General features: G+C 50.0%; 1 protein-coding gene across 10 annotated transcripts in view; it reads right to left on the bottom strand.

The window, feature by feature from the left end:
* Positions 1-25634, bottom strand: part of SHISA6 (shisa family member 6) — a 165904-nt gene that overhangs the window by 13779 nt on the left and 126491 nt on the right. For all 10 annotated transcript variants that reach the window (XM_053994998.1, XM_053995000.1, XM_053994999.1 and 7 more), the window contains exon 5: positions 6288-6350. In XM_053994998.1, the coding sequence (XP_053850973.1) occupies positions 6288-6350 (63 nt within the window). The remainder of the gene's footprint in view (positions 1-6287; positions 6351-25634) is intronic.

The following is a 25634-nucleotide window of genomic DNA, read 5'->3' as shown; positions in this document are numbered from 1 at the left end:
TTTTTTCTCTTGATCTTGTCCAGCCTCTGTTCTAGGTAGCCACCCCAGGGCAGCACTGGTCCAAAGAGGACAATGGGCTGGGAGTGGCAGCAGGTGGCTGTGGGTCCTGCAGCCCTGCTGTGCCTGGGGGTGGCAGGGGATTCACACAAATTCACTGCTCTGCTCACTCCTGCACTCGGCTGCTTTGCCATCTACCAGGGAAGCAAAGCCCCTCTGGGCTGAGGCAGAGCCTCATTTCTCTGCCAGTGCTTTGCAACCTCTCTGCAAGCTCAGGGCTCAGAGAAGCTTCAGGATTTCCAGAGCTGTGCAGATTAGACTTGAAGTCTTCTTGTCACATCTTGCTCTGCCCCTCTTGTCGGAAGACGCTTTCAAAGTGTGTTTACATGAGGCTCAAAACCTTTCATGTTCAAGGACGGGAGCAGATGATACCCAGAAAAAAAAAAATATGAATTGATGGCAAAGTTTTAAACAAAGCTCAAGTGGCAAAAGGGATGTGCTGCAGATTTGCATTTGAGTCTGCACATATGTTGTGCGAATTCTGCAAGACATTTCAACAGATGCCTTTTAAAACATTCACCCAGAGAAAGCAAACAATGTCACCTAGGAGAAGCTGCTACAACCCAGCCTTCTGCTGCTCAGCTCCAGCTCAGCAGAGCTCCAGCCCTCTGTCAGAGCTCTCCCTGCTCCCCCAGCACTGCCTTCTGCTCAGCCCTTTGAAGGCTCAGACGCAGAGCCTCGGATTCTGACGCAAGTTCTTACAAAGGGCCCCATTCCTCAGGAAAATCTGGTGGCACTGCTGACGTTCTGGAGCCTTCTGTGCCGGGGCTCAGAGCTCCCAGGCCATCCTGAAGTGACACGCTGTCAGGGCAGGCAAATAAACTGATGTTCTCAGAGCCAAAATTTGTAACGTAGATCTTGAGTGTCTGTGTTTTCACACTTCTGCTTCCTCGTGTTACAAACACTGTTATTAACAGTGCTTTGCATTTCTCATGACTAATCTCCAGGAGGTTTCTACATTTCCAGGTCAGATCCTCTGTGGTGTAAATCAGAGCTCTCCAGCGAGTAGCTGCCCTCATTTATGTGAGCTGGAGATGGAGGATTTCAAATCGAGCCAGCGTTAAAAACCCTGTGTCTGTCAGGGTGGCTCGAGCACTGGGTCTTGCAGGGCTCCTGGCTGAGAACTGAGCAGCAGCCTGAAGGAGGAAGGTGCAGAGGGAAGGGATGCAGCCACACTGCAGGGCAACAATGCATGTGACAATGACACCCCTGAGTGCTGTCACCCGGGGGATCAGTGTGGAAAGGCCCCTGGGCACACAGAGTGCTCCACTGAACACTGCACCCCACAGCTGGGCTGAGAGGAGCAACGCTGCCAGTTAAAATGAAAGGGAGAGCTGCAGAAATTAAAATTGCACAGAGCAGTCAGAGCAAAGGATCTGCTCATCCTGGAGTGCGCTGCCCTTGCAGGGGGCTGCAGATAAAACACCTGGCTCTGGCACCAGAACTTCCAGCAGCCAGGGGTGTGCAGAGCTGGGGCTGGGACCCCTTCCTGCTGGCTTTGAGACCACTGCAAACTGGTACCTCCCCCCAGCTCTGCAAGGGCCTCGTGGGCAGGGCAGGGAGAGGGAGCTGATCCCAAAGGGGAAGTCACACAGGCATGGAATGGTTTGGTTTGGTTTGGTTTGGTTTGGTTTGGATCACAAAGGATCACTCAATCCCAGCCCTGCCATGGCAGGGACACCTCCCACTGTCCCAGGCTGCCCAAGCTCCATCCAGCCTGGCCTGGGACACTGCCAGGGATTCCAAAATTAAACCCAGGGTTTGATCTGAGACCTTGGGAAAGGCTTCCAAATTCAGGTGCTAGAATGTGGATTGGTAGTTTAAAGCAGAGATACGTTAAGCTAAGTAGACGAAAGTTTAGAGTTTTAGAGTTTAAGATATAGAAAAAATCAAGTAGTTACAGAGGTGAACAAGGAGTTTAGAATGCAGCACTGTGGGTTTGTGTGCCATAACATGATTGGCTAAGAAAGCTCACGCTGTAGCATGAGTTCATAAGATGAAATATTTAAGGATTGGGTTAAAACCATAAATATCCTTGTTGGCAGTGTTTTATTGGTCAATAAATCCTTAAAAGGTCTTGTAACTGAGGGTCTTGTGACCTTCTGAGCCTTGTGGTGAAGATGTGAGCAGGACTCATCCTTCCTGCCTAGGCAGAAGATAAGAAAAATAAACTGCATCATCAAAAACAACTCAGAGGTCCCATCTCAAATTCCTTCCAAAATTCCCCCCAAGTGAATTTCCACCCCTCCCACTGCCATTCCAGCCCTGCACAAGGCCAGGACATCCAAGGTCTGGCTGTGCTGTGGGTTGTATGCTGCACATCTCATTATCTTCTCCTTTTCCCCCATATATTTCTGCTGGGGATAAAGCTAATTTAAACAGTCCTTAATTGTTATGATTTTGTAAACAGTGTCTTAAACACAATAGACACAAAACTCTCAACAAATTGCTGGAGGAGATGTGACAGAATAGGGAATCATTTTCATGTCTTCTGGGATTGCCCCAAATTGAAGCTTCTGGTCTGATGTTAGAAAATTGATGCAAGGATTTTTTCAGCAATATATCCCCCAAAGCCCTATTAGTGTGTGGGAAGGAAGATGCCCTGGATTTTTGAAATGAAGAAAAGAGAAGGAAGAAGGAAAAGAAAGGAGAGAAAATTTTAAAAAGAGGGGATAAATTGGGGAAGGGAAGGGAAGGGAAGGGAAGGGAAGGGAAGGGAAGGGAAGGGAAGGGAAGGGAAGGGAAGGGAAGGGAAGGGAAGGGAAGGGAAGGGAAGGGAAGGGAAGGGAAGGGAAGGGAAGGGAAGGGAAGGGAAGGGAAGGGAAGGGAAGGGAAGGGAAGGGAAGGGAAGGGAAGGGAAGGGAAGGGAAGGGAAGGGAAGGGAAGGGAAGGGAAGGGAAGGGAAGGGAAGGGAAGGGAAGGGAAGGGAAGGGAAGGGAAGCCACACTCATACATGAGTACATATTGAGGGAACTGATAAAAACCCACACAAGTACAGCTATAAAATGAAATTTGCCTCCACCAGAGCAATCCCAGGCATCATCCATGGAAAAACTCCTGGCCAAATTAAAACCTTGAAGTAATTGGCTGCTCATAGTGCTTTACCAAGTATTTTTTGAGATGATTGTCAAATGCAATTAAGTGACATAAAAGTTGTGATATGAACTTCCTTCTAACCATATTATTTGGAAATGTGCTTGGTATTTATAAGGATGTAAAAAAAAATGTTTATTAGGTGCTCTTTAGGTTAGGATAATTATATATGCACTAAATATAATGAGATGAAACTTCAGTAGCAGTAAAAAATAAAGCAATAATCTGTACAGAAACTGAGCCCAGGCAGTCAATGTGTATTTCTGTTATAGCTGATGCTCAGTTCTCTTTTGTGCCCCCAGCTCGGTTTTTTCCTTCATATTTTAATGTTTTTATGGGGGAAAATCATTTTATGTGCTTATTTTGTATGAAGGCTGAATATCTAAGCAAGATAAATTAATGTATCAAAAGATTTAGCTGCATTTCATATGTAAAACTTGGTTGTGCTTAGAGCCTAATACTTGCTCCTTCCCACTCATATTTTACATACAAATCACTACATTTCCTAAAACTGCTGTAGAGTTCTTCATTTGCAGCTCAAATCTGCAGCTGAGGTAGAAATAAAGTCTAGAGTTAAGGAAATCCACATGAAAATTCAGATTTTGGTGGAATTGGGGTCTAAATTCTGTCACTGGAAGCAGAATTTCAACTGAGGTTTCTAAAGGGGTGTAGATACCTCTGGAATGGGATGTTTGGTGTCCTGGGGGGGAGTTTGGGGCAGGAATAGTCCAGCAGCAGAAAAAAAAAAAAAAAATCACAGGATTTCTGGCAGATGTGGGATGCTCAGAGTCACTGTGGTTAATTCAGAGCCCTCAACCCCAGCAGAATTGAAATCCTGGGATTGCAGCCCCTGGGCTGGGAGAGTCACGGAACTGAGGAGTCCCAGGATGGGCTGGGCTGGGATGGACCCTAAAGCTGGTCCAGTGCCACCCCTGCCATGGGCAGGGACACCTCCCAGGGGCTCCAAGCCCTGTCCAACCTGGCCTTGGACACCTCCTGTGTGTCCCAGACTGCAAGGCAAGGTGTATTCCATCTGCCATCTGTGTGGCAGTTGTCTTGTGTTAATTGGGCAGTTTTCCTTATCTCTTCCACAGCCAATCCTCTCTCAGGGGAGACATCTGCTGATAACGGGCTGTTGAATGTCACTGGTGACTGATAAGAACTGTAACATCCCATTGGGAGATGCTCCACCCAGCATTCCTACCTGGATACAATCTGGGCTTTGGGACACCAGACTCAGGCTTTTCCGCTGGATTTCCAAGAGGAAATCCATTCTAATGGATGCAGCCATTCCGATTTGGACTGCTACCAACACCCTGACCAAAAAGGGTGTCAGGTTGTGTTCTGACTCTGTCCATGGTTTTTCTTTTGTATTACTGCATGTATTTTGTTTTCTTTTTCCCTTTTCCTAATACATTGTATTTCTGACTTGGAGTCTCACTGGTTTTGTTTTCAAACCAGAACACGGTGACTCAGCTGCCTGTGGTCACTTCTGATCCTGCTGGGAATTGTCTTCCCCATGATATCCCATTTCCCAGCACTCATTCCAGCCCTCTGTGCCACCCTGCAAGCTCTTCTGATGTCTCACTTGAAAAGTCCAAATATATTTTCAGACTCGCCGAGCAATGGCTCACCAGCAACAGCACACATGAATGTAAGGAACAAAAGCAGCCATGGCCATCTGGATAACTCAGAGGAAAGATGTACCTCTGAATCACACACTCATTTGTAGTCAGCTCATCCGAGTCCCTCGGAACAACCAAATTATTAAAACACAGGAAGCACAAGGAATCCAGGACTGTGAGTGAATCTGCCTTCGTTTTTTTGCCTCTTAAGTACATAAAAAAGCAAAGCATCTGTTAGGAGCAGAGGAAAGTTGAATTGTTTTGTCACATTCCCTGGAGTTCTTGGATGCAATGGGACCCTGGTGCTGGAGCTGCATTAAAGCTCCTGGGCAGACACAAGTCAAGGGCAGCTCAGAACCCAGCAGGGGCTGGATTTTTAGAATGAGTACCAAGACCAAAGAGAAGACAACACAATTTCAACCCTATTTCTCCATTTTCTTCTTTTTCTTTTCCCTCAGGAAAGTAAAAAAAGTAAACAGAATAAATAGTCAGGAACATTGGAGGCTGTCAGTTCAGGCTCAATAAATACTGCTGTGGCACTGATGAGTTTAAAGCTGACACTCTTCCTCCTGGAGTGTTTGGAAGACAGAAAATGAAGTCCTAATAACACAGGCTTACCATGAAAGCAATTTGCAGGCTGAAGAGATGCCTGCCTCCTCTGGGAAGGAGAAACCCCAAGGTTTTGGGTGATCTTTCCAAGGGCAATTGCTCTCCCACCCTCCTTAGCAGCGGGGAGATTTCTATACATGAACTTGCAATAAGTCGGCTCCAGAACAGCCAGGATGAGGTTTCAGAATTCAGAACAAACACCAGCACAAGAAAGAGTAACAAATACAGAGGTTCAGAGCTGCCAGAAGTGATAGAGATGAGATTTACCGAGAGCTTACAGCAGGAGGAATGGATCACATTCCAAAGGCAAAGGGGGCAGGGAGGGACACGGACAGGACCAAGACAAGGCAGCAGCAGAAGAGAAGGGAGAAGCAGAGGGAACCTGAGGGGTCAATCAGAGGTTGTTCTGATTGCACAGAGACCGGGAAACAGGGGTTTGGACTGGCCTGGGGTTGAGTGGAGCCAGGAGCTGCCAGGGTTTGGCTGCCTCCAAGGGAGCGGGGACACAGCCCAGGCTCCACTGCTGCTCAGGGAAACGCAAAGGGGGGGACAGAAGGGCTGGGGGACAGGGCTGAGCAGAGTGGGGCAGCTTCTGGCCATGGAGGAAGCAAAGAAACATCTCCAGGCTGGGACGAGGTGGAGGAAACCAAGTGGGAAACAAAGGAGTATCTCAGAATTAGACACAAGGCTGATCAGCACAGTTAGAAAAGACTGGGCCATATTTCCCTGTGCACACTGCTGAAAATATGGTCCTGTGTTTAATGTCAGTGGGAGCCATCAGCCATGCAGCACTGCCAGAGGAATATTTCCATCCACATTAAACACACTTTGGTACCAGTAAATGTTACTGGCTGGCAGAGGAAAGTTACAACGTGTGTAATTTTGCTCTTTGCTTTCTCTTACCATGTGTAGGTGTCTGGTTGTCACTGTTTAGTATCAGGTGATTATAATTTTGTTCTTGGTCATCTGAAATTCACAGAGAAAAAAAAAAATCCCTTTAAGAACCAGCTTAGCATCGCCACTGATCTGCAGATGATAATTACAGCTCACAGTATCACAGGAAATCTCAGCATGATTAAAGAAAGGAGAAGGAAATGCTTAAGAAAGCAGAAGATTCTGTTATGCAGTTCACTTAAAATTCCAGATGCAAGGAGAACATGATAATGGGAATCTGCTCCCCTTCTGCTGAGCCTGCAAATGAGGGCTCTCTGCAAAGGTGAGAAACACATCCAGACAGGAGCACACCCAGCTGTAGCCACAGGGTGGGCTGCTCCTGGAGGCCCCTTTCCACTGCTCCAGCTCCAGCTTTGGAGCTTTGGAGGTGTTCAGGATGTGAGCCCCAAACACCCAAGGCCAGACTGTCCCTCTGTGAGCACGAGCACCAGGTCCTGTGTGAGCGCAGACAGGAGTCCAAGGTGTGGCCCTGAGGAGTTACACAGCTGCACATGAGCTCTGATCCCTCCCCAGGAAATGGGAATCCATGCAGGGGAATGATCCACGGCAGAGCCACTGCTGGAGCTGGGGCTGGGAGCTGCCCTTGGGGTGGAGAACAGCTCTGTCTCCTCCTCACTGCAATGCAATCACCAGATAAGGGACTCCTGATAACCCTCCATGGCCTTTAGCCTTCAGTAAGGACTGAGCTCCTTGTCCAGATCAGGATGAGAGGAGATCTCTTGGGATCCTTCATGTCCTGCTCTGCTGCTGCAGGGGGTTACTCCAGGGGCTACTCTGCTATTCCCAAACCTTTCATGGATATCTCCTTTCCCCTCAGAAGATCTGTGTCCCCGAATCTTCCTTCCTGCTTTTCAGACCAATTCCTTCTTTCCTGTCTCCCAGGGACATGGAGAGAACCTCCCTTATTTCTGCCCAACCCTGTATGACCAGAGCTGCTGTGTGCTCCTTTGTCCTTGGTGCTGACACCATTCCTTTGTTGTTTCCCTGTAAAACCTGCTTTGCCCTGGGTCCCTGTCCCTGCAGCCCCCTGTGCTCCCACTGAGCCAGATCCTCCTCAGCTCTGGGATGTGTTTCTGAGAGAGCCCTAACCAGGACAGAGCGGAATGTCTGGATTGTCCCCAGTCAGCTTCTCTTGCTCACACTAACAGGTGATATTTTTCTTTTCCTGGTTCATGTAAAGTCTGTGATCCTTTAAGGTTCCTTGTTGCTTTTCCAAGGAACTCTCCAATTGTTCTCTAACACAGAAAAGGCTTTTTAGCATTCCTGCTTCAGCCCGAGGCATCTCATTTTTCTCCATTTAATCAATTTATTTTCAGGCTATTTATCCAATTTGTCATGAACATTTTAAATTCTAATCCTGTTCTCTAATAGACTTACAGTCATCCAAGGTTCATATCACCTGCAAATTTAATAAGTGAATTCCTTTTCCACCAGGAGCAAAGAGACCAAATCCAGAACCACACCAGGCCATCCTTCCCCTGATATTTGGTCCCTGCATGGTCACTCAGCCCTCGTGGCCTCCACCCCAAACAGGTTCATTAACAACCTGCTTCTCTAATTATTCTCACATTGCTTTGCTAAAAACTGCTGCAAACCTTGCTGAGGTCTTGATATGAGTTATTCCTCCCTGGCCATAAAACACAGGAAAAAAAAAAAAAACCAAACAAAAAAACAAACAAGGTTAAGTTGCCATGATTTGTTTCGGAGTGCTGGCTGCTTGTTTATCTCTCTCCCTCACTATGGGGTGCAACCAGGATTAAAATCAGGGTTTATATTTATTGAGGTGACAGCAAACTGGGCATCTTCACCTGCTTCCTGCTCCACCCAGAATCCAGGCACTCCTCATATCCGAGACAGATGGAAAAATGGGAGGGTTTTAGCCTGGCTGCCAGCACGAGATGAGCAAACCTTGAGAGGAGCCCAGGGACACCCCAAGTGCCCTTAAATAAGTGCCCTACAGGTTTCCCTAGCTGGAATTTTCCTTTGGATCCTCCACTGTTGGTTGCTTTCAGCAAGGAAAAATTCTGCAGGAGCTCATTTTGTGACTTTGTTTCAGTTTCTGTCCCTCCAGGTAGTCAAATTTCAATTTAATGTGAAAGCCCGACCAGAGGATGGGGGACAAATAAGAAACTGGGTATTTCTGGAATCCCTGTGACTGTCTGGAGGCATTTTCAGATCTATGGGATCAGATGGGTTAATTTTCACCTGGTTCCCAGCAAGCATGATACGAATTCCTGCTCATCCCTGGAAGTGTTCAAAAACCACACGGATGTGTTGGGGACGTGCTTTAGTGCCCATGGAGGTGCTGCTGGGCTGGTGGCTGGACTGGGTGACTTTAAAGGTCTTTCCCAGCCTGAACAATCCTTCCTGTGACCCCATGGACTCTGAGGATGGACACTGCATCCTCTCTCCAGACGCTTTCCCAGTGTCCAACCACCCTCGCACTGAGGGAGATTTTTTTTGTTTGGGGGGAATTTTGTGTGTTCGGGTTTGTGCCCTTTGCCTTGGCACCACTGGGAAGGGACTGGCTCCACCTTCTTTGTTCACCCCTCAGTTCATCAGAGGCACTGAGGAGATCCCCCTGAGCCTTCCTCTCTGAGGAACCCCAGCTCAGACCCTTCAGCATCCTCCTGGGCCTGTGCTGGACCTGCTCCAGTTCAACCAGGGCTCTGCTGTACTGGGAGCCTGTCACTGCTCCCAGCACTGCAGATGTTCCTCCCAGTGCTGCTGATGCCTTCAGTTTGAGCTTTCAGATTTCCCAGGCTCTGCACTGCACTGGGAAATAACTCTGAACTCCACATGAAGTGTCAGCCAGCTCTCCTCACAGCTCAGGCACACACAACAATCCTTTCCCAGCCCCACAACCAAGGACAGCGCTGCAGCTCCAGGCCCAAAAAGTGCAAACAGCAGGGAATGGAGGAGAGCAGCCTGGGAGGGTGGGACTGCATCACCTGGGGCTGGAATTGGGCAGTGAACCCCAGTGTGGAAATGGAGCAGAACTCATAAAAGTGTGAGAACTCGGGACTCTGAGTCCATCTCGGGTCCATCTTGGGTGTAGCCATGGCCAGGCTCTTGTGCTGCCCAAGGTGTGTCCTTTGAAGGCTTTTTAAAATAAATCCCTGCTTTATCCCTTTACCTCTGTTCCAGGCAGGAGCCGTGCCCTGCCCCGCTGGCCCCATTCCCGGGATGCTGCTGCCTCCTCTGCCACCAGGGCGCATCGCTCCCTCATCTTCCTCCTGCTCCCGAATTCCAGCGGTTCTTTTGCCCCCGTTTATTTCCTCGTTCTTCGATCTATTTTTGAGCTGCACAGCGGGCAGTGAGTACCGAGCCCGGTGCGTTTCTCCGTGACCACTCCCTGATATTCGCAGCTGATAAGTTCATCGAGCACGACTGGACGGCTCCGCAGACGCTTCTGCCCTGCAAGCCTTGGGAGGATGAATTTCCCCAGGAGATCTCCATCCTTCCAGAAGCTTCTAGAGGAGCCTGTGGCTCCTGTGCCCATCCCTTGCAGCCAGGCGTGGGCTGCACTCATGCTAAGGATGGCCAGGACTTCCAGCCTGGCTCCAGCAAAGCTCATCGAGCAGCAGAAAACGCCCAAAGCCCAAATTCTGTGTGTGCCGTTCCCTGCTGGTGCTGCCCACACGCTGCAGGAGCTGCGGCTGAGGGGGGACACAGAGATGGGGACACTCCAGGTGTGAGATGCCGGGTTTTGGAACAGGAGCAGACACAACCTGAACACGCCAATCGTGCCAGAAGGGAACCAGCAGAGCTTTCTCCCTCCTCTCATGGGGCACTTATTCCCATAACCTCACTCCTGGCTCTTCACTGGGGACAGTTGCACCTGAGTAGGAACCATCATCTGATTCAGAGCAACTTTTCATTTCACCCTTAATCTCCTTTTCCTTTCCTTTCCTTTCCTTTCCTTTCCCTTTCCCTTTCCCTTTCCCTCTTTCCCTTCCCCTTTTCCTCTTTCCCTTCCCCTTTTCCTCTTTCCCGTCCCCTTTTCCTCTTTCCCTTCCCCTTTTCCTCTTTCCCTTCCCCTTTTATTTCCTCTCTAAAACCTCAGGTGTTTTGAGGCTATTGCTTCAGCAACGTCCTCCAGCCCCGTCAGAACCTGAATTACTGGCATTTTGATGTGGCTGAGCTAATCAAGCATCTGAATGCAGCACTGGGCTTCATTTACCACTTCTGTAGCCCTTTGTAAACACTTTCTAAGCAATAAAATACTTTAAAATGATGGCTGAGCCCTCCTACACCTCTTCAGGTTTAACAAGATAATGCTGTTAATTGTGAAGTGCCAGTTAGGCAGGAGCTTATCTATTGTTGAGACAAGGATCTGAGTTCAAAGCTATTTACCAGGAAACTCCATTAGGGGAAGAAAGGAGCCACAGGGCTCTGAATTGCCAGGCCACAATAGGAAATTTCTGAGCGCAGCTGGAGGAGCGATCAGATAAAATAACCAGCAGAAAGAGTGAGATGTTTCACTGGAAAAAAGGAAGCCAGTGCTCCCACTCCTTTGCAAACACGTGCACAGGAGACACGTTCCTTTTCATTTACAATTTATTATTTTATTTCTTGGATTAAACTGCCTCCATCCACAAATGTTCTCACGTTTAGCCGTCCAGCTCTCCCCTGCATCCCAGGGGCTGATCTTCCCAGCCGGGGTTAAAGCACAATCACCACGGGAATTATCGGCACCAAGGTGCCAAAACCCTGGGCAGCTCTTCAAGAACACTCTAAACAGCCCCCAAAGATTTGCCATGCACTTCCTACCTAGAAAATCCTTTTTTCACTGATTTAACCTTTCCTTTGGTACTTGGTTTTAGACTTCTCCAGAGCCTATTTTTTTTCCCTCAGTCTCAGGGATTTCATATGGGAATATTACTAATAAAAACTTGATTTACTGTGTTCTGTAATGGAAAAAAAAAAAAATTAAGCGTCAGAATATGAAAAGAAAATGCTGCGTTTTCCAGCCTGTCTTTCCTAATAAAATTCCTTATGAAATCTGCAAAGCAAGGATATTGTTAATATATGCCAGCTGTATTACAGATACACCTGTAACTGGAACACAGATATATGATCATTCTGACAGTCATGCTGTACTTTGCATTCGTTTTGGAGAATTTATTAAAGTACTCGGAGCTGCTCTGAAATCGGTAGTTAACAGGAGAAAAGAAATGGCCTGAAGAGGAGCCATCAGCCCGTGAAGGGACCCAGGCAGGGGCGGAATCCTCATTCCTGAAGGGATTTAAAAGATGTGGCGTTTGGGGCCATGAGTTAGTGACTGGACACTTAGAAGCCTTTTCCCACCTAAATGATTCCGTGAAAAACAATTCTTTGCCTTCTGCCCCTCTGGTCTGGTCACCAAAACTGCTGAGATTCCAGAGCAGGATGGAAGCAGCAGCTGTGCTGGTGATAAGAAACCTCCCTGATACCCGCTCTACCGAAGAGAAAATCCCTTTCCAGGGCTGAGGAAGCGAGGGTAGTGCAAGGCCCCAAGGCAGGGAGGAAAGCAGCCCTAAACTGCTGAGGAGAAGGGAAATATTTCCAGCACAAAGCTCCTCGTTCATCCCCCACCGGCCCCTCCGGCATTTTCTGGTCACTATTTGTATTCCAGAGGGGAAGCCTTGAGCAAATGTCCTTCAGCTGCTCCATGGTCAAGCAGGGCTGGGAAGGGGAGCAGATTTTCCCAACCCTTTTCCAGGGATTTTGGGCAGCCCAGGAATGGGGGAACAAGCCGCAGACACCTCCTGAGCCGGGTCTGTCCAGGCAGGGCTCAGAGGGGATGAGCACAGGAATATTTAGCCTAATAGATCATCAAACCCAGCTGCCTTTTGTGCACACGAGCCAGTCGCTAATTCTTTTACACCCCTGGGCTGTGAATATCCTGCTTGCAGAGTGTTTCTGCACCTGCCTGGCACTCCCCAAGCACGCCGACCCCTGCAAATGTTCAGTGCCAAGGGGCAAACGAGACAAACCCGAGAGCTAAGCTGCGGGTAGAGTCAGCACGTCAGTCACTCGAGGGGCTGGAAATGCCAAATGAAAGGTTGTCCCCAAACCCTCCGCTGATATTCATTATGTCAGGTTTTTTTGTTCTACCATTCCAACCTATTTTTCAGCAGTAATCCTGTGATTCATTCATTGAACAGGATGCTCAGGGAATAAGGCAGCTATTCAGGAGTTATTTTAATCCTCATTAAGCGGTGAATGGCCCTGTTCTTCAGTATCCCACGCCATCCAAATCCTGCACTGATTACAGAACTGTTATTTTCCACGTCGGCTTTTCCTCCCCACCCATCCCAGGCTCACAAACAGCCTCCCGCGGCAGGCAGGGTGGGGGGCTGCCAGCCCAGCTTGTACCTGAGCCCAGAACAGGTGTGCTCACACCTGCCAGCCTTTATTCCTTTTGAGGAACAGCCCTGGAAAACTCGGGGCAGGTTTTTTTCGTATCACACGGGGGATTTTTTTAATAGGATTTTGCAAGCACAAATCAGCTGCTAATTAATCACGGCCCTTTCGTGGGGGAGGAAAGGCAGCTGGAAGGGCTCCCGGGGTACCTGGGGGAAGATAATGAAGGCAGGTGGGATCACTGGTCACAAATGGGAGGGGGGCACTGGAAATGCTCCCCCAGCCCAGCTCAACCCCAGGTTTGTCGCTCTCCATCCCAGCCAAGGTAGTGAGGGCACAGCCTCCTGGTGAGGGGCACCTGAAGGAACAGGGATTTCACCTGCAAAATGTCCAGAGAGCACCTGCAGGCTGTGTGAGTGAACATTGCACCGCAGACTTCAGCTCAGTCCTTTGCTGCCTTTTTGACCCCTTGTTTCTCCAGCTTGGGTTGTGTTTATTCCTTATTTTAAGGCTATGTGAGATGAAGGCTTAAATGAAATCTAAGAAATCAAGCAGGAGGTGAATCATAGAATCACAGAATGTCCTGAGCTGGGAGGGACCCCCAGGATCATCAAATCCTGCTCCTGTCCTTGCCCAGACCCCCAACAACCCCACCCTGGGCATCCCTGGTTGTCCAAAGGCTCCTGGAGCTCTGGCAGCCTCGGGGCTGTGCCCATTTCCTGGGGAGCCTGAGCAGTGCCAGCACCCTCTGAGGGAAGAACCTTTCCAAAAAATCCACCCTAACCCTGCCCTGACACAGCTCCACAATGTGCAGCTGCACGTGGAAAACACGTGGCTGCAATGGGCACTGAAGTTCCGGAGGTTATGTCTGAGAAAAAGAGAGAAAAAATTAAAAAATCAGCAAGGCCCACTGAGCTGTGATGTGGAAAATAATCCTTCTCCCTGAACTGAGTGAAAACAGGAGCGTGAGCAGGATGTTCTCGTACAACAGGGCTTGGGTTCGCTCACAAAAATCCGTCTGCTGTGCTGAGAGGCTGCGCAAATCACACACTCATTCACAGGATTCTCCTCCTCCCACACAGCCCTCGTATCCACGCTGGAACATGGAAACCAGGCCCACTCACGAGCTCCCTACACACCAACACATGCTTCCCTCCCTGCACATCCCTGCAGCTCCTCCCAGCTGCCACAGCAAGCTGCAGGGGACAGCTTGGCACCAGGAAAATGCAACTCCTGCTTTCAAGCAGCCACAGCTCAAAAGGGCACTTGCAGAAAAAAAAAAAAAAAAAAAAAAAAAACCCACAAAGGCACGAGAAAAATATTTCCCCATCTTGGCTTTAAAGTGATATTTTTAAAAACAGCAGCACCGTGCTGAAGATAAAGGTCACGGAGAGCTCCAAATCTCTCCCTCCCCAAGGAAGCTGATGCCTTCTGGAGCACCTCTGGACAGGCTGTTGGCTTGAAAAAGAAATGGTTTTTCCTCCTCGTGGACAGTGAGGGTGAGCTCTGTCCAAAAGGCAGCTTTTCCTGCTGGCTCAGCAGCTGGAGGCTCTGGAAAAGTAAAATTTCCTCCTTGGGGATCCCCCCAGCAATGCCTCTGCTCCCCAGAGCAGCAGCCACGGCATCCTCAGCCAGCTGGGAACGTCTGAACTCACCTGGAGCTGGAGTTCAGCATCCCTCTGTAGCATTCCCTGCTTTATTTGCTCTGATTTTCATTGTTTTCACTTAACCCCTTGCTGCCCTTTCCCACACATTCCAGAATAAATCAGGAGAAAAAAATCCAGGTGAAGAGAAAGAACCAGAACTTTTTGTCGGGGAGAGTAAGTTCTGCAGAGCTCAGGGCACAACCCTGGGGTGCCTGGGAACTTCCCACTGCCTTGGCAACACCAACTGGATAAATACGGCCTGTTTTCCTGAAAAACCCGGCAGCTGAGCAGGATGCATGACTAACATCAGCCAGCAGAGCACCACAGCAGCTGGGGGAGCAGCAACCTTTGGAAGCACATCCAGAATGGGGAAAAAAAAAAAAACCAAAAAAAACGGGGGAAACATATGAAACATATGGTCAGGAGAGAACAAAACGTGTCCTTTAAAGGGCATTGCTGGAGATGGAGCTGATTTGAGAAGGTATAAATAGTCTGGGTGTCAAAGCAGGATTAGTTAAATGCAATCTTTGGTGGAACACAGCCAGTCCTTGCACATTCCGAGTGCTGAGATAATTATGCAAATACCTTTGGAAGTAACACACACTCCCTTCTAACCCCACGGTGTTGGCAGAAGGGAGAAGGGGAGGGAACACAAAGTCCTGCTCTCCCACCAAGTATAAAGAGAAAAAGCTGAGGATGAAATCCCTGTGAGAAGGGCTCTCCAGTGAGTCCAGAGGTGCTGGACCCTAAATCCACGTGGAGAGCAGAAATCCAGCCCTGGTCACTGCTTTCCCTCAGGAAACACCGGGGCCTGGCTGTCCCATCCTCCTCCTCAGACTGAAGAGCAACAGGAATCAGCAGAGAGCTAAACCCCTTGCCTGCTACCCTCCAAGCATAATCACAGGAAAAATAATCTTATTTTTTTTCTCCAGAAGGCTTTGGATCAGTCCCTGTCCTGCCTCCAGGTGCTTGCAGGAGGGCGCAGAGCCTGGAGAGGAGGGTGGCTCCCAGCTTGCCCAGAGCCCAGCAGGGCTCTCCCAGCCTCAGGACTGAGAACTCTGTGGTGTTATAAGCAACACGACGATGCAGATAAATAGACTGAGGTCCTTAACTGGTTTTAAATCACTCTAAAGCCACAGAAATTCACTTGCTCATCATCTGTCACCAAGGCATGGCCAGCCTGGAGGTGTCTGGGCAGAGAAGGAAAAACTTTCTCTGTCTTCCCAGGGGCCAGAGGGGCTAGGATGTGAGGGTTTGAGATTAATCCCACCCTTTTGCTGATTGCTGGCGATTTGTTTTCCCTGGATGGAGGCTCGTTTGCATGCCTGTCAACTGCTAAACGTGGCTTTGGGCCAGTGCTTTCAGGACAATTAAGATGCAGATGCGATCTAACACTGATCAGAGTCTTATCTTCAAGCAGATAAAGAAGTCACCGGCACTAATCAAGCCCTTAAAATGAGCCATGGCCATAAGTGCTTCATTGAGGCACAAAGAAAGTGGCTCCGTGTTAGGGAAGAAGGGAGAGCTCGATTTAAATCCTAATCCTATCAGCAATTAAGCAGATGGTTAACTTTAAGCATCTGCTTAAGTCCAACTGAAGCCACGTTAAAGAGAGGCTTTCAAAATAGCGATTCTATAAACGATGTGTGTGTGACAGTGTCAAAATCTTGCTTTTTGCTAAGAATTCCCCGCTCTCTTCTGGCAGTGCTTCAAAGGGAGAAGGTGGCACAGACTCTCTGAAGGAGAGATCACAGAGTCCTGGAATGGTTTGGGTTGGGAGGGACCCTAAAACCCACCCAGAGCCACCCCTGCCATGGCAGGGACACCTTCCACAATCCCAGGCTGCTCCAAGCCTTTCCAGCGTGGTCTTGGGCACTGCCAGGGATCCAGGGGCCAGCGAAGCCATGGATGAGCACGCCCTGGATGCCCAGTTGTCCCCGTTCTAGAGATGAAGCCGCTCATCATCACTGCTGTGACAGATGCCGTGTGCCACGTCAGTCCCAGTGACAGCCAGCACTGGGCTGCTGGGCCAAGGGGGGCTCTCCCCGGGAGGAGAGGTGGTTCTCCCTGTGCTGGATGCTGGCAGGCACTGCTGGTGCCTTTCCTCTCCCCAGACCCACCTCCTGCCCCTCCACCCTGAGCCAGGCCGTGGGGAACTGGGCTAAACTGGGCTAGACTGGGCCACTGGGCAGCCAAAGCTCTCCCCACAGCTGATCCTTCCCACATTTTGGCTGCCACGGGCTGCTCCAGCGTGCTGCCAAGGGGCTGGAAGGCACTGCTGAGGCTGCAGGTGCTGCTGAAGCACTGCAAGCCCCCAGGCTCAGGAAAATGAGGCTGCACAGATGGCTGGGAGCTGAAATCAGCTCACCAAGAGCTCAACAGATACACCTGGTGTCATTTGCTCTCATAAAAAACCATATTTCAGCTGTGCTGCTTGGTGGCTCCTGGGCCGGGCTCCCCACACAGCAGGTGGTTGGTTTGTGGTGCAAAACCATCCCAGTGCAGGTGCAGAGCACTGGCCCTGCCAGACTCCACAGCTCCAGGTGTGGCATGGGCAGAAAAACCCTCCCGAGGATCACACGGCAGTGAACAGTGGGATAGAAGTGTGAAATCAGCATAAAACCAGGGGCCACCCCGGATCTGGGCCAACATCTGTGGCAGGGAGAGGATCTGGCCTCTAAGAGCTGCTCCCCATCTGCTCAGTGGTTCCTGTGGTCAGATTTGGGGCAGGTTTCAGCTGAGAGCAGCTCCTGTGCAAGCCGTGGATCCCAGAGCTTCCTGCCACTTCCCAGGAACACCCCAGTGATTCCCAGGAACACCCCAGCAATTCCCAGAGCTCCACAATGCTTCCCAGGAGCTCCCCATGCTTCCCAGTGCTTCCTAAAGCTTCCCAGGAACACCCCAATGTTTCCCAGGAATTCCCCAGTGTATCCCAGAGCTCCACAATGCTTCCCAGGAGCTCCCCATGCTTCCCAGCGCTTCCCAGAAATACCTCACTGCTTCCCAGGAACACCAGAGTGATTCCCAGAGCTTCCTGCCACTTCTCAGAATTACCCCACTGCTTCCCAGGAGCTCCCCATGCTTCCCAGTGCTTCCTAAAGCTTCCCAGGAACACCCCAATGTTTCCCAGGAACACCCCAGTGCATCCCAGAGCTCCACAATGCTTTCCAGGAGCTCCCCATGCTTCCCAGGAATACCCCAGTGCTTCCCAGGAACACCCCAATGTTTCCCAGGAACACCCCAGTGCATCCCAGAGCTCCACAATGCTTTCCAGGAGCTCCCCATGCTTCCCAGGAATACCCCAGTGATTCCCAGGAATACCCCACTGCTTCCAAGAGCTTCTCACTGCTTCCCAGAGCTCCACACCGCTTTCCAGGAGCTTCCCAGTGCTTCCCAGTGCTTCCCAGAGCTTCCCAGGACCACCACCCTGCTTCCCAGAGCCCTGCCCAGCACATCCCAGCTTTCTGCTTTCAGGAGGAAACCCCTACTGAATAACTGCAGGCAGGAATAAATGCAGCAGGGTGCTGAGGGCACAGGAGCTCCCTGAGCTCCGCCACTCCCGGCTCTCCCGGGTCTGTGGCACCCCCCGGGGACACACGGGAGCTGTCACAAACTGTGGATATTCTCAGTTCAGTCAGAGAGAAAAAGAGAAAGATTTCTGCCAGGCTAAGCCTGGGAAGAAGTCCGAGAGCAATGTAAACAATCTGTTATCTTGTTTTCTGTTCACATTGTTTATAGATCTGTTCTACCACACTGACCTAAGCCCAGTGCACCAATCAGGTGAAATGTTTTTACTCTAAGACCAGTGGAATTAATGTTCATGATGTTCTCCATAAAAGAGAGAAGTGCTTTTGAATAAACTCTCATTTTTACCTTCTGAAATCGTGCGAGTCCCTGCCTCAACAGCACCAACAAACCATTCCAGCAGCGTTTCTCCAGGCCTGCCCCCCTCCCTGGCAGGGCTCTGGGCTCTGCTGGCCGCCTGCCCGTGCCCCTTTCGCTTTCCCTGCCCTCTCTGTGCTGAGGGCATGGCCTGGGCTGGGGGCTTTGGCTGGGGTGGGAAGGCTGGAGGGGAGGAACGCCTCTGCCTGCCCAGATCCTGTGACAAGGCTCATGATGCTGGGGAAAACAGGAACGTTGCCCTGATTTTTAAAAAAGTGTTAAGTTTTCTTTTATAGTTCTTTTAAAAATTTTAAAGTTCTTTTAAAAGTTTTCGATACCTTCTGGTATTTCCATATTTCTACCAGAGTTCTCACGCACTGTTCATGTAAATAGTGATTGTTTTGCATTGTTCTTTGTAAGAAGAAAGAATTAATAGACTGTTGGTTTGACCAGTGTGGTTGGAGAAGTTGCAATTTCATCCTCCAATCCACTGTCACTTTTAGAATTCCACACATTACGAAGTCAGAAATAAAATTAGCTCTTCTTCTCCTTTGAACTTACCAAGCTTCTGTGTACTCATTTCATGTCCAATAACAACACAGGAAAGCCTTATAAATACGATTGCCTGGCAAAAGATTTTGAGAATATGGAAGCTATAAGCAAGATTGAAATGAAAGCAAGCTTTGAGACACCAAGCCTTGGTTAGTGAACAAGTGGAAAACAATGGCATGGACAGCTGAAGGTAATCCCCTCCTGATGAAACAACACCCTCTGCTTGCAGACAGCTCCGAGGCTCAGAGCAGACCCTGCCAGCTTGGCAGAAGGGGTCCAAAGAGTCGTTTTTAGGGTTGAAAATGTAACACAGGGTGGTAATGTCATGATTCTTATAGGCTGTAGGTAAATGCTATAGATTTGTATCTTGTACTAGATCAGTTAGAATATTCAGCACAGATTTGTGGTATTGCAACGGGAACTTCCCTGTCTTGTGTTGCCCTGATTTTTAAAAGTGTTAAGTTTTCTTTTATAGTTCTTTAGAAAGTTTTAAAGTTCTCATGAAACTTCTTTAGCCTTCTGATAATGCTTACATGTTTGAGAGTCAGAGTTCCCACACAATTTCATGTGTAAATAGAATAGTTTACATATTTCTCTGTGGGTGGAGAGAAATGTTTGATTGCTCTTCGGACCAGTGTGGTTGGAGAGGTGGTAATTCCATCCTCCAGCCCACGGTCACCTTTGGAATTCTATAAATACCAGATGTTTGAATAAAACTGGGTCTTTTTCTCTTTTGAATTTACCAAGCTTCTGTGTACTCATTTCGTGTCCAATAGCGACAGTCTTGCTCTTTGGGGGCTCTCTTTGGGGTCTCTCTTTGGGGTCTCTCTTTGGGGTCTCTCTTTCAGGCCTGCTCTGAGCTGTGGCTGGCAGCCCCAAGCAGGGCCCTGCACCCACGTCCTTTGCAATAAACCACAAGTTCCAAGCCCTGGCTTCAGAGATCTCTCGTCTCCGTCCATCCTGACCATCCTCCCCACCCTCGCTCCTACTCATTCCCCACTGGTTTGGCTCCCATCTCACACAGAAGCCTGCAGGAGAAGAGGGCTTTGCCAAAAAAAGAGCTTTGGCACCTCGGCCTGCCCCTGCCGGCGTTGGAAGCAGCCTGGGCAAAGGTCTCCTCCCTCCATTCTGTCAGCACTTATCCCAAACTCAATGCCCCCCGGCTCTCGCCCCACCTGAGGGGTGGGATGCCCCCAGCAAGGTGGGCAGGAGTGCTCCATGCTCACCCCAGAGCACAGAGCCCCGTGTCCAGCTCAGGACAGGAGGAGGCCATGCAGGGCTGGACCGTCACCACTCTGCTCTTGGCCTCAGTGACCCTGGCACAAACCCCTGGCAGGGCTCACCCTGTAGGGTCTGCCTGCCCTCCCCAGCCTGGTGACCCAGTCCAGCGTGGTGCCAAAGCCCTGGTGCAGGCACCAGCTCCAAGCCCTTGGCCAGCACCTCCAGCATGATCTTGCCCATTAACTCTGCATAAACAAACAATCATTAATAACGTCAGGGAAAATAACCTCACCCGTAATCACTGATTAGAAATGTTTGCTTATGGCTGGGTATTTATAGCCTACAAGAGGTAAATGTCACCCTCATTGCCTGCGTTCATGGCAGATATTGTTTAATTAGCAGCCTCTGGGCTGCTGCTCTTTGGAATGGGAGATGAGTTCTGCTTTCTCTGCCCTTCTCTCTGCTCTCCCTGTCCTGTGCAGGACTGGTGTGGATATTCTCAGTTCAGTCAGAGAGAAAAAGAGAAAGATTTCTGCCAGGCTAAGCCTGGGAAAAGTCTGAGAGCAATGTAAACAATCTGTTATCTTGTTTTCTGTTCATATTGTTTATAGATCTGTTCTACCACACTGACCTGAGTCCAGTGTGCCAATCAGGTGAAATGTTTTTACTCTAAGACCAATGGAATTAATGTTCACGATGTTCTCCATAAAAGACAGAAGTGCTTTTGAATAAACGCTCATTCTCTGCCTTCTGAAGATGGAGTCTCTTCATTCCTGTCCCTGCCTCAACAGCGACAGACTGGGATCTTGTTGAGGAGCTGGATCCTCCCCACAGTCATTGACAGATCTTGCTGCTGTTCTGGGCTGCCACACGAGCACATCCAGAGGAGGCAGCGAGGCTGGAGAGGGGCTGGGAACACAAACCCTGTGAGGAATGACTGAGGGAGCTGGGGGTGCTCAGCCTGGAGAAAAGGAGGCTCAGGGGTGACCTCAGCACTCTCTGCAGCTCCTGAAAGGTGGCTGTGCTCAGCTGGGCTTGGGCTCTTTCTCCAGGATCTGACAGAACCAGAGGACACAGCCTCAGCTGTGCCAAGGGAAATACAGGTTGGATATTAGGAAAAAGTTTATTACAGAAAGGTGATAAAGTTCTGGAGTGGTTGCCCGGGGAGGTGGTGCAGTCACCATCCCTGGGTGTGTTTAACAAAGCCTGGATGTGGCACTGGGTGCCAGGGTTCAGTTGAGGTGTTGGGGCTGGGCTGGACTCGATGATCTTGGAGGTCTCTTCCAACTCAGTGATTCTGTGAATTCTGTGATTCTGGGAATCGGTGAATTCTGTGCCCTATCCCAGGATGTGTCTCACAGAACAGCCAGGGCCACCCCTCTCTCTCTGCTGTGATTTGTGCTGCATCTCCTGAGGCCTGTGCTGAAACCCTCAAGCTGCTCAGCCACAGCACTCCCACAGTGTGGTCCTTCCCAAGGCAGGCAAGAGGGTGGAGGAGGCAAAAAGAACAGTAGGTTCATACTGATAGAAATGTCTCAAGCTTCCCAAATCCATGGTAGACTTACAGGGAGGTCGTTCCTTAAGAAAGTCCAGCCTAAAATCTCTGAGATTAGTGGTCCACAGAGGAGAATGAGCTGGAGCAACCCCTGCTCACAGGAGACCAGTTATGAGCTGTGCTCTGCAGCCCCGGGTCAGTGGAGGGCTTAAGGGGACTGAGGGAGCCTGGCTTAAAGCCAGAGACAAAAATCACAGGTACCTGAGCTCCTCACACGCCCAGAGTGTGACAGGGCCCACCAGGGTGGGGTGAAGGACCACTGAAGTCTCAGGGTAATCTCAGTTTGATCAGGGGTCAGGCAGGGCCTGCCCTCTGCTCTCCTCCCTGAGCGGGATCAGCAGTGAACAGGAGATGCTGATGATCCTTTTTTCCAGCATCCCAGATTTGCTGCCCTCGATGTTTGTTGAACATACTCAGAGGCACTCAAATCCCCCAGCAGCCTGTGATTATCTCATCTCTGCAGACAGGGAGTTTGTACATGCTCTGACAAAGCAAACACGGGAGCAGCAATCTGTCAGGAGGAGTCTGCTTCACTCTCCGTGGCAGGGCTCTCCTGGTACTGCTGGGATGTGTTGTACAAAAGCACCAAGACGTCCAGGAGCTGCTAAAACCCCTCTGCTCTCCCTCTGTTTGTCTGGAGCAGCCAAACACGTTGTTCCCACGCTGCTCCTGCCAAGCCAGGCGTGTCCTCCCAAAATCCTGTCACTGGGGCGGGATCTGCAGAGCCTGGAAGGCCCCAGGGTGTGACAGTGACTAACGGGAGGCTCATGGACTCTGTCACACCAGGACAGGAGTGACCTGAGCTGGGCACTGGGGACACCAACCCTGCTGCTCTGGGCTGGACTGCAGAGGGCCACAAGGACCTGCTGCTGGCACAGAGGTTGGCAGGGTGAGAGGGATGCATTAAGATTTGTATTTTTCAGATCCTGTACTGCATTAGTGCATAGCTCTGAACTCCATACAGGGTGTTAGCAAGCTCTCTTCACATTTTGGTCAATAAATAAATCCTTCCAGGCCTGAGATCCAAGGACATCCTCTGCCTGAGGCCCCAAAAAGTATAAACAAAAGTCAATTGAGGGGAGAAAACTGGGGGAACTTCATTACCTGAAGCTGTAATGGAACACTTAACTCCTGATTGCAAACAGACCAAAGTTATACCTGTCTGAAAAACTCATAACCACCATCTATTTTGGGTGTAGCCCCCTGGGGAGGCTTCTGTCTGCCATTAATGTACCTGAAGACCTTTCATTAAATATACCCACTTGTATTTTTTTACCTTTGTCTGGTCTCTGTTCCAAAGTCAGCCTGATTCCAGGCACCAGGAGCACACCTGGGCAGCAGGTGTGGTTTTGGTGGCTGCAGGCTGGGAAGCAGCACACGCTGTGCAGGGGAAGAGGCAAAGAACCACAGAGGTTACAGCTCAAAATGAAGCCCTAAATTTGAGCTTTCATATTTCCCAGGCTCTGCACTGCACTGGGAAATAACTCTGAACTCCACATGAAGTGTCAGCCAGCTCTCCTCACAGCTCAGGCACACACAACAATCCTTTCCCAGCCCCACAACCAAGGACAGTGCTGCAGCTCCAGCCCCAAAAAGTGCAAACAGCAGCGAATGGAGGAGAGCAGCCTGGGAGGGTGGGACTGCATCACCTGGAGCTGGAATTGGGCAGTGAACCCCAGTGTGGAAATGGAGCAGAACTCATAAAAGTGTGAGAACTCGTGACTCTGAGTCCATCCTGGGTGCAGCCCTGGCTGGGCTCTTGTGCTGCCCAAGGTGTGTCCTTTGAGGCCTTTTCATAAATCCCTGCTTTATTCCTTTACCTCTGTCCAGCCTCTGCTCCAGGCAGCCTCTGCAGGCAGCAGGAACCACAGGGAGCCCTCGAGTGCTCTGGCCCTGAGCACAGGACCCCACTTCTCTCTCTTTCTGAGTGCATTTTGGTCTCTCCTGGTAGACAACAGCTGCCTTGTGTGTTTTCAGCATCCTCTATTAACTGCCATCACATTTTATCACTCCTCTGGCAATATCCAGCAACACCTCTATAATTTATTGTCATTAGTTTTATTCACAGCCCTCATGGAGGTCACAGCGTGGGGGGAGAAGAGAACTTCATCCATTTCACCGCTGAACGTGCTGCAATAATAGCTTTTCAAACAGCTGATGGGAGAGGGATATGAAAAGATAATGAATAACGAGGAATAAAGGAGCTGACCTTTTCCTAACAAGAGGCTCTTTCAGCATCGTGACACTTGGAATTTGGGTGAAACGAAGCCTGACTCCCGAGGCTGTGCTTTCTGACACCTCTGATGCAGACATCTGCCTCGGAGCTGGGCTGCAGCGGGCAGGGAAGCTCTTCTGGCAGGGGGCTGTGGTGAACTGTACCCTGAAAATGCCTGTTTCATTCTGGAGGCACTGAGGAGAGCCTCAGGGGTTGTCCTGGATGGAGATGTGGCACTGTCCTCATCACCTGAGGCTCCTGAGCTCAGAGATGCAGGTCCTGCCCCTGGGGAGGAACAACCCCAGCCTTGGGAGTGGCCATTTATTGCTGCCATTTTTTTATTGGGTGGATCTCCTCAGACAAACAGCTTTCCAGCCAATAAATTGGGTTCCATTTGAGCAGGAGCAGGGACAGGGAGGTCCCCTCAGCCAGACCTGTTCAGTCTGGATGCCTGAGAGAAGTGGCAACTCCAGAGTCCCTTAAGGGATCCCAGAACTCGTGTTGTGGTGCCACAGCTGAGGTGACTGTGAGCCTGCTCCCAGCAGTCACAGCTGCCCAGGCTGCCAGGAAATCCCCCTGGGAGGAGTTTCTCACCTGTTAGAATCCAGCACATCCCTCTGGCTGCCCTGGCTGGCTCCAGACCCTGGCAGGGGGCAAGGAGACCTTGGCACAAAGTCAAAAACACCTGTGGCTTCCATTTTAGCCCGTGGAAAAAGCTGCCAACTCTGTGTGAGGAATTACAAACCACAAGGGTTTGAGTAGTGTGGTAGTTGAATTAACACAGGGTGAAAAAGTAGAATTTTGGGGCTTTTAGAATGGGGTTCAAGGGTACAAGATGGAGGGATTCGGGCATGTCCTGACCTCCTTCTCCTTCTCCTTGCCCTCCATGTCTGGCTGTGCTGGTGACACTTTTCTGTTGGTTTAAGGCACAGACACACTGTCCAACATCAATGACAGACATTGGCACGTTATTGTAAACACAGCACACGGAGTTTTTGGTGTAAAATGTGAACACTGCCCTGAGGGCAGACAGAATGCCATGGCCGAGCTGCTGGACAGAGCTCAGCAGGGCAGAGAGAGAATGTTCTAGAGAAGGGAAAATAAACAACCTTGAGAAGCTGATCCTGCACATTCAGACTCCTTTGGCTGCACGGGCTGGGAGAACAAGGACTTTTACACTCTCGGGGTCATCCCAACACCCAGACCCCGAGACTCACCCTCCAGGATCTCCCCTCCTGCCTGGCAGCCCCACTGGAAGCCCAGGAGGAGCACACCCCGCTGAGCCCTTCCCTCGTGGGACAACCCCTCTGCCCCCGGCCAAGGGCCCTGCTGAGGCAGGGCAAACACTCGCCTTTGGAGCCTAAAGAGGAGCTCAGCTTGCTGCAAGCTGTGAAAATGGATTTTGAAGGCAGAAGTAATTAAAGCCGTGGCTCTAAGTGGGAAATAGGCTGGGATGAAGCAAGGCTTTATCCGAGGGAGATTGTGGCAGGCTAAGCTGATATCTCTCTCTGATAAGCTAATGGAGTTTTTAGACAAAGGGAACATGCTCGATAGCATCTCTGGGGGCTGTGAGAGAGCATTCGATACGGTGCCACATCAGGAACTCATTAGTGCTGCCGAGGAAAACGAGGATTACAGGAGAATTAAAAGGGGAGGGAGGAGCTGAATGAAGGCAAGACAGAAAAGATCTTGTGGTAAAGGGAAGCGTCAAGCTGGGAGAAGTTGCCAGAGCCCCTAAGGCCAATATTGTTCAGTATTTCTATGAGAAAAAAAATCTTAATAAAAGTACACAACGTGCTAATAACTCATGGCTGGGGAGCACTGTAAGGAAATCCAGCCCAAACCTGGCTCTTGGGGCAAATTGCAGACAACCTTGA

This window comes from Vidua macroura, chromosome 19 (genome assembly GCF_024509145.1).
Source record: "Vidua macroura isolate BioBank_ID:100142 chromosome 19, ASM2450914v1, whole genome shotgun sequence".
Taxonomy (NCBI): domain Eukaryota; kingdom Metazoa; phylum Chordata; class Aves; order Passeriformes; family Viduidae; genus Vidua; species Vidua macroura.
Note: the sequence above shows the minus strand (reverse complement) of the source record. Positions and strands in the feature narration are given on the sequence as shown.